General features: G+C 30.0%; 1 protein-coding gene across 5 annotated transcripts; it reads left to right on the top strand.

Annotated features, from left to right (window-relative positions):
• The first annotated feature begins 243 nt into the window (after positions 1-243).
• Positions 244-4374, top strand: LOC123905532 (equilibrative nucleotide transporter 3-like). Of its 5 annotated transcripts, XM_045955179.1 has the most exons (11): positions 1131-1312; positions 1348-1366; positions 1712-1773; positions 1871-1975; positions 2086-2247; positions 2340-2483; positions 2595-2700; positions 2868-3040; positions 3139-3299; positions 3413-3671; positions 3886-4374. In XM_045955179.1, the coding sequence occupies exons 3-11, from the start codon at positions 1723-1725 to the stop codon at positions 3994-3996; spliced, it is 1272 nt and encodes a 423-aa protein (XP_045811135.1). In that variant the 5' UTR covers positions 1131-1312; positions 1348-1366; positions 1712-1722; the 3' UTR covers positions 3997-4374. The 5 variants fall into 5 exon arrangements, with proteins under 5 accessions (XP_045811136.1, XP_045811135.1, XP_045811132.1 ...); XM_045955180.1 differs by lacking the exons at positions 1131-1312; positions 1348-1366 and adding an exon at positions 244-355; XM_045955176.1 differs by lacking the exon at positions 1348-1366 and having other exon boundaries at positions 1131-1325.
• Positions 4375-9275: the final 4901 nt, after the last annotated feature.

Consider the following 9275-nt stretch of genomic DNA (forward strand, 5'->3'; position numbering starts at 1 on the left):
GTAGAATAAGAGCCTTTAGATTAAATGAGATTAACGGTTTAAATTTAATGTCAAATTTCATTTGACACAAAAAAAATTGACATTCGGTGTCGATTGATCCTAACCTATATAAAAGGAAAATTAATTTATTTAATAGAAGAATCGTTGAGAATCATTCACACCTAATTTGGTAAAAATAAATATTGTGAAGATTTTTTTTAAAATAAAGATTCTTTTTTTTCTAAATAAATTGAGATCTTGGCCATGGGAGTGAATTATAAAGGTCATATTCGTGTGCTCTGCCAACTCTTCATTTGCAAGGAAACTCGTAAGCACTTATATCAAAATCTGCTTAGTTACAAGAAAAGAGAAACCGGTTAGTATTCTTTGACACATCAATAGTAACTTTGTTTTTTTATTGTCGCATAGTAAAAAAATGTTTTCTTCTATTTTGTCTGCTCCATGAAAAATGTTTTGTCTTCTCTTCTTATCATGCCAATAAAACCCATATTTTCCAAACCATATTCGTTTTGACTGGAAAATCGAGTTGAGGCGGGTAATAAGGATATTGATACCCACTACAAATCCATCCCCAAATCCACCCGCTTATACTAAAATTAGATTTTACATTTTTTTTTAAATTAAAAACCCTTAAACAATCTCTTAAATTACATTCATATTTTTTTTTTATTTAATTTGAGTATTAAATAAATCATTTTCTCTATTTCTAAAAAAATAATTTTGGATATTTAATTATTTTTTTTATAAAAAAAAAAATATAATTCAAATTCATGTGAAAAGAGACGTAACGAGAATACTTCAACCCCGTCGAGATACTCGATCCTCGATATAGATATAGGTTTAGGGTTATACTTTTTAATTTTATTCCGAAGTTTTAGAAATCCAAACTTTATGGATTTGAGTTTGGAGGGCAAAATCCGTCCTTTGCATAGATATCTTATTTGAGGCTTCCTCATGGCTTTATAACAAATTGTTAATTGATCAATTCACCCAATTTTTATGTACTACTAGCATTTAGTAATAAATAATAAATTATATAATAAAAAAAAGAAAAATGATTGTGCCGCAAACGGCACTGGAAACTGAAGAGTACGTCACGTCACTGTCACATGTTAATGATGATAACAAAGTTGTTGTTGATAAGGAAAATATTTTGACGGTGATGATTAATCCATAAACCAGATCTCTGCACATGTTACTAGTACTAGAATGGTGCAGAACCAATAAGCACATTAAGATTTTCAAATGAAACAACATTAAATCTCCAAAGTCCAAACCAAACTTGTCTTGTCTTCATTCCCTATGACTCTCATAATCTAGCTTAGGTGAATGTCAAAACTTCCCTTCTAATCTTGTTCTATGCATAGTAGTACCATACCATGATATATTGTTTCTTACTATTTTATTTTGTATTATGTTTTTATTCATTTTAGTTTTGTTTTTTTCTTTTAAAAATATCTACTTATGATTAGTCATTGATGAGGTTTTTACTTTTAGTCAAAGAATTGGGTTTGTCCAAATCCTTTTGGACGTATTTTGCTGACTTAGTGGTCATGTCATGAAAATTAATTTGGAATTTGGTGGTTTGAATTTGAAGTGATCTAAACTCAGTAGTGAAATTTGGTTGTTGCATTTTCCAGCTTCTTGACTTTGGTCAAAAATTGAAGAAATTATTGTTGCTTAATTATTGATTATTTTTTTTGTGTGGTAGAGTGAGTGATAATGGACACTATAGCTACTAGCAATGGCAGTGAAGAACCAAGAAAGCCAGGGGTAAGTGTATGATGTAAATATTTCTGAACAAAAGATTTAGTTTATCTATCTTGAATTTATTTTGATTTCTATTTTTTGGATTAATTGATGCAATCAGGGAAAATACAAAGCAATGATAGTTTGTTTCATTCTCGGACTTGGTTCACTTGTTGCTTGGAACAGCATGTTAACTATTGGAGATTACTATTACAAGTTATTCCCGGTAAGAAATTATACTCACCTTGGTTTTACATGATTCTACAAAGTTTCTGATTAACTAAGGCTTCCTAAAATGATAACTAATTATATGCTTTGTTTGAATGAATTCCGAAGAATTATCACCCTTCAAGGGTGCTAACATTGGTTTACCAACCATTTGCAATTGGAACACTCATAATATTGGCATACCATGGATCAAAATCAAATATCAATACTCGACTGCGAAATTTGGCTGGATTCATACTTTTCTTTGTCGCCACTCTCTTGATTCTTATCGTAAGTAAATCATTTTCCAATTTCACAATTTAATATGCTGCAGCATCATATTTGTGTATATATGACCAATTTTCCATAATCTTATGTGATAGTTGGACCTAGCAACATCGGGGAGAGGTGGAATCGGACCTTATATTGGTATCTGCTTGCTAACAGCTTGTTTTGGAATTGCCGATGCTCATATCGAAGGCGGCATGGTTGGAGATTTGTATTTGATGTGTCCTGAGTTTGTGCAGGTTGATCTTCCACATAACTTATTCAAGTTTTTATGCTTATTTTGCTGTTTAAAGTACATTTTTTTTCTCTAATTAAACTTATACTTAACGTATATTCTTAACATTATGCAGTCTTACTTTGCTGGTTTAGCAGCATCTGGTGCTCTAACTTCATTACTTAGAGTGCTGACCAAGTTAGCTTTCGAGAAATCTAATAACGGACTTCGCAAAGGAGCGAGTATGTTATTTTTATTGTGCAATCCTCTCACGCTTTCTTCTTTTCTATGCTATAAAAAGATTTTGACATTCTGCCAATTATTAGTACAATTATAGTTCTTACTTAGTGTTCTAAAAGTTGTTTTCGTTGATATATAAAGGTAAACTTTTTTCTTATTTTCTTTGCAGTTCTATTCTTCGCGATCTCCACATTCATCGAATTCCTTTGTATTATCCTATATGCAATCTTTGCCAAATTGCCTATAGTGAAATACTATCGTTCAAAAGCCGCCTCTGAGGGATCAAAAACTGTTGCAGCTGATCTAGCTGCCGCAGGCATTCAAACAAAGAAAATTGATCAAGTAACATAATTATTATCATTTTGCTAAAATATTAATACATTAATCTTGCGTAATCAATTTTTCAATTATGTCGTGGTTGGTTTTGGAACTTTTTGTAGGCCGGATATGATGACAAACAAGTGGAGCGGCTAAGCAACCGACAGTTATTTATGGAGAACATTGATTATGCAGCAGACATAATTCTGATATATGTGTTAACATTATCAATCTTCCCTGGATTTTTGTATGAAAATACAGGAACACATCAATTAGGCATATGGTATGTACCTATTTATTCTTAGTTTTCTGCTAATCCAATTGACTCTTGACATAGATGACAATGAAATTGATTTTTGGGTCAAAGTCTAATATTGGCACTGTTAATCTTTGTAGGTATCCAATTGTTTTGGTTGCAATGTATAATGTGTTCGATTTAATATCAAGATATATCCCACTTGTGCCATGGTTGAAGTTAGAATCAAGGAAGGGTTTACTAATAGCAATCCTTTCTAGATTCTTATTGGTACCAGCATTTTACTTTACAGCAAAGTATGGTGATCAAGGATGGATGATCTTTCTTACCTCATTCTTGGGACTCACCAATGGATATCTCACTGTCTGTGTTATGACAGTGGCACCAAGAGGTTACAAGGCAAGTTTATACAATTCACATCTCTTTCTATGAAGATCTAACACAAACACTCAACACGAACACCGATAATAATTTAAAAAATATATAATTTATCTGTGTCGGTGTTGTGTTGTGGTCGGACACCAACACGTGTCAGAGAAACATCAAATACTATTTTACATGTAATGAATTAGTTCTGAGTTCAATACTAATTTTGGAGTTTGTATTGTTGCAGGGTCCTGAGCAAAATGCATTGGGTAATTTGCTCGTACTTTGTCTTTTAGTAGGAATATTTGTTGGAGCTGTTCTTGACTGGTTGTGGATTATAGGCAAAGATTCATTCTAAATTTATCTATTCCCTACTATTTTTACTTGTATGATTACAATGTCCTAGATTTAATTAGTTTGGAATTTCCTTGTAATCATGGTAGATTAATTCATATTATTAATCGGGTTTTGAGTTGAATTTTGCAAAGAGTTGCTTAATCGGAGCTAACGTCGCTCCGGAGTTCATGAGGTTGGCATCAACCGTCATTAATTGTAAGGTATCTTGGTCTTCCGGTGAGTGTTAATTCGTGTAGCTTGTCTACATGGGAGACTGTGTTGGACTCTTTAAGGAAGAGGGAAGAGGTTAGGGTCGTGGGGTCATAAATATGTGAGTATAGGAGGCCGTATTGTACTTCTTAATTCGGTCCTTAATGCAATACAAGTGTTTTATCACTCATTCCTTAAAATGTCATTTAAGTTTGGAAGAAGGTGCGTCGAATACACAAGAATAAGATAATTTGTTGAATATTGATTATCTTCCAAATGAGGCTCATTGCCTTTAAATACAATCTTCAGGGCTAAAAAAGTAAAATGACATAAATAAACTATTAACCTATTACTTATTTCATGTTACATGATCTGAACATACATGATCTGAACATGAATTAGTAAGGAAGAAACAATTTTCATCTTATGAATCAATTTTTTAGGATTTAGTTACATCAAACAGCTAATTTTAAAAGTAACTTTATAACAAGAGAAAGAAACATAAGAATCTCTAAAACTACATGGAAACAATTCTGTATAGAAGAAATTGTAGGTTTTAAAAATGAAAGTTTATTGACACAAAACATGGGGAGTGTCCCATATGGATGCTGAAGGAATGAATTTCAAGTTATCTCAATCTATGGAAACAATTTTGTATAAAAGAAATTGTATGTTTTAAAAGTGGAAGTTGTTTGTTTGTTGGTTTATGTTCTAACTATAACAACAATTATATTATTATGTTGATATGTATTTTTTATATGGTTGTGTTATATTAACAACCAGTTGTCTAAGTGATGTATTTAATCAGATAATACAATCATCCTCGCTACGGGTTCCTAATTTTTAATTTTTTATCTCTAAAAAATGCACGGGGATTATAATATTTTATGCAGGCTTTATTATACGCTCTATGTTTTGTGTATCTATTTTGTTTATCCATTAAATTTAATATTAATTTTCAAATTTTATATCCCTAAAAAACGCACGGGGACTGTAAGATTTTATGTAGCCTTTATTATACGCTCTATGTTTTGTGTATCCATTTTGTTTATCCATTAAATTTAATAGTAATTTTCAAATTTTATATCTCTAAAAAACGCATGGGGGGCTGTAAGATTTTATGTAGTCTTTTATTATACGCTCTATGTTTTGTGTATCCATTTTTTTATCCATTAAATTTAATATTAATTTTTAAATTTTATATCTCTAAAACATGCACGGAAGTTGTATGATTTTATGTTACCTTTATTATATTTTCCTTATTATATGGTTCTATTATGTTAATAATTAAGTTTTGTCTAATTGTTATATTTAAAAAATCTTATGTCATTATTTAATCATATAATCTTAAGTGCTGTGTTTAATCAGATAAAGATTATCCCTCTAATCTAATGACAATGTTGTATTATATTTAGTTTAATTTATAATGATATCGGGATATTATATGAAATTATTTATTGATTGTACTAACAAACGAAATATAAAATCATATCATATAAACAAATTCTTTCCCGTGCGTCGCACGGGTGGGAAATCTAGTAAACAACACAAGCATTAGAGTTAGACCGCACGATACAGCTAAATCCAACGTTTGTCAACGTATGGAGCCAAACGGATCTTGAAAGTCAAGTGAGAGCCCAACACGCTTTTCCCTTTCAGATAGCCCAATTTGTTTGTTAGCCCAATTATTGTCTACTTTACTTTAATCCATTTTATGAAAAATAATCACCTTAGTTGTATTTCTAAAAAAAAAAAATATCTCTTTTAAATTAGTTAAGTACAGAATTAACCATGCATCTTTAAATTTTAATAAGCTAAAAATTAATTTTGAAGTTATTTGTATGGTCGATGATGGTCGTGCATTTAAATATAGCCATTTTTTTATTCCCTTATTTGGTCAAGTATTTTAAGTTTTTACTATAAAATTTTCATGGGTTTGGTTCATATAAATATAGCCATATTTTGATACCCTTATTTGGTTAATTACATTTTTAAGTTTTAACTATACAATTTTCATTGGTTAACGTTATGAGAAACGATGAACATTCTTTTTTATGGTATAGTTCATACTAATTATGCACGTAAACTTAGGGAACGTTTAAAGAATATGCTTAAGTTGATAGTTTCTGAAGAAATCTCTCTGGCCATTTTCCATTATTCCAGCATATAAAAAATGTTGTGTAAAATTCTGAATCTCTTTTGCTTTTAATCCACTCCAACTTCATAAATTAAAATTGATAAAAATGAAAACTTCATAACTTAAATGTGAACTTCCGTGAAGCATGTTCCATTGCTTCCATAATAAGTACTATTAACACACCCTAATTTCTTCAACAACCCTTATCCATAACATTCCTTAATTTCAAGTTTTGAAGGTTTCTGTTTCTGCTTCAATACCAACCTTTTAAGTCTACATTGTTTTTGAATTTCAAAACTTATATTGTCAAAATTGGTATGTATCTAACCTTCTTTATAAATAATTATTTATTTTTGTCTTTATAATGGAAATAAAAAGACATGTTTTACCACAAAATGAGATGGTGCTATTGAAATTTTAGTTCCACAAAATATTTTCTTTATTTTGTTATGTAAAAACTAATTAAAATATTATTTTCTGACTTTTGATTGGTTTCTTGAAAAGATTTTTTTATTGGAAAAATTAACAATATATATTAATTAGGAGTCTCTATATACAAAATGTTAGAAGTTATAAATATTTTGAGGTGCCAAAAACTAGTACAAAGTCCATTTTGTAAGTTAGTTAGTAGATATTTTCATAAGGAGCCAATTCCAGTTTTGTGGAAAAAACCAAAAATTGGATGGACAAAATTAAATTTTGATGGGTCATGCAAGGGTATAAGTGGAAAAGCAAGTATTGGAGGAGTTGTTAGAAATCACAATGCAGATTTTTTACTTGGCTATGCTGAATCAATTGGTCAAGCTAATAGTACAATTGCTGAACTCACTGCCCTTAGAAGAGGCCTTGAATTAGTCCTTGAAAATGATTGGAAAGATATTTGGCTTGAAGGAGATACAAAATTAGTTGAAATTATTATGAAAAAGAGAAAAGTTAGATGCATGGAAGTACAAGAACATATTAGTCACATAAATTCTATTCTTCTGCCTGAATTTAAGAATTGTTTTGTGAGTCATATATATAGGGAAGGAAATAGGGCAGCAGATAAATTTGCTCAAATGGGACATCAATTGGTTGAGCCTAAAATTTGGAGGGATGTTCCTCCTGATGAAGTCTTAGCTATTGTTCTTGAAGATGCTCAAGGTAAAATTGTTCTTCGAAGGAAAGGATAATTTATCATATATACTAACTATATATGTACATTATTTATTTATTGTTTGTATATATAACAAATTCTCTTTAATGTCAAAAAAATATAAATTATCTTTGACCTTTTTTTTTTTTTTTTTGAAAAGGCTTTTGGGCAAGATTATGTAAATACAGATTTGTTCTTATACATGTATAGGATGTATAATTGAAATTATTTGTTGGACATGCTAAGTTGGGAGACCACTAAGTTAAATTCAAATCGTATAATATTCACATGCATGAATTGATCAGATGCTTAATATATCGTTTATTTTTTGGATAGGTTTATAGGACATGCTCATCATATATGCATTTTCAATGAAATTACTTTCAGACTAACATTCTATAAAAAAAAAATATTTAGTAAACTCTTTTCTGGATTATGAATAATGTGATATAAGAGCACCCACATCCATACCACCCATGTGGGTGGTATAAATGGGCCCCACATAATATACTATATTATTTTATACTTTCCACCTATTTAAACTATTCAACCATGTTTTCTAAATATCCATACCACTCATTAAACACTCTAACATAGACCCCACAACATTCTCAATATAATCCTAATTTATATTTTATATTAATATATAAAATGTATAATTGAAACAAATTAAATCAATTATATCATAATGCATTAAAAAAACAAATATATAAAATAAAATATTTGAAAAAAATTGAAAATATATTAAATAACATAGTACATGACACATAACTTATACGAAAATAAAAAAAATTAAAATCATAGACATTAAAATAAACTACTAGCATAAAATATAATAAACGTTTAAAATAATTTCTAATTGTGGTTATTCTCATGTCCAAAACATTCTCATATGTGTTTTATCAAGTCTTGCTGAAGGTGTCGATGAATTTGCTTATCGCGAATATTATGTCTTCTACGTAGGAACTCTTGGAAATCATTATTAGAATCGTTTGGTGGTGCAATCGGATCATTACCCAAATGATCATATGAATAATCAAAAGTGCCACCATATCGTTAGGAAGTGAGTTTGGGTTATTGGATGAATTTTCAAAGTATGAGGTATTTTGTTGATTTGGGATAAATGGTGGAAAGCCACCATTTTGCATGAAATTGGACCATGGATTGTGGTGGTTGGGGTTCATTGGCAAATGAAATGTGTGGAAGAAATTTTTTTAAAAAAGTTAAAATATATGATTCAAATTTAGACTAAATGTAGATGAAAAATTGTGATAGATTGAAATGGTTAATCACTTATTTATACCCAAACTACATTTTATAACTAAGTAGAAAAACTTGTAAAAAAATTTGACTATGAAGTGCAACGGTTATTTTTCTAACGGTAATAAATATTAAATGTGATGCTACAATTTTATTTTGAATATTTAATTTGGCTTTGAAAAAGAAAAGGAACACAAAGCACTATGTCTATTCCTGGAAGTGGTGGTATCCTATTACCACTCTAAGCCTTTCAAATATCCCAACCCCTGTGACAAAGGTTGCAACATGTTGGCAAAAGTTTGTAAAGCCACCCGCGATGTTGCTGCTCTAAGTTGTCGGATCACATTTCAAGCCCGAGGCCCATATACACGACAAAAGAGCATATGCCAACAAAAAACAATGATGGTTTCTCTCTCTACCCCAAATTTCTCTTTTCGTGCAAAATATGCAGAAAATTTTTAAAGATATTTTTCGAAGTTTTTTTCAATGTAAATTTTACGAAAATAAATTTCGAAGATATTTGGTCTATAATGTAGGCCAAATACATTAAATTCTTAAT

The sequence above is a fragment of the Trifolium pratense genome, linkage group LG2 (genome assembly GCF_020283565.1).
Source record: "Trifolium pratense cultivar HEN17-A07 linkage group LG2, ARS_RC_1.1, whole genome shotgun sequence".
NCBI lineage: Eukaryota > Viridiplantae > Streptophyta > Magnoliopsida > Fabales > Fabaceae > Trifolium > Trifolium pratense.

Bases quoted from the DNA above. Each gene is read 5' to 3' on its own strand.
- LOC123905532 (XM_045955180.1), top strand. From the start codon at position 1,723: ATGGACACTATAGCTACTAGCAATGGCAGTGAAGAACCAAGAAAGCCA. The intron at 1,976-2,085 runs GTAAGAAATTAT...TGAATTCCGAAG, and splicing joins ACTATTACAAGTTATTCCCG to AATTATCACCCTTCAAGGGT. The intron at 2,248-2,339 runs GTAAGTAAATCA...CTTATGTGATAG, and splicing joins CCACTCTCTTGATTCTTATC to TTGGACCTAGCAACATCGGG.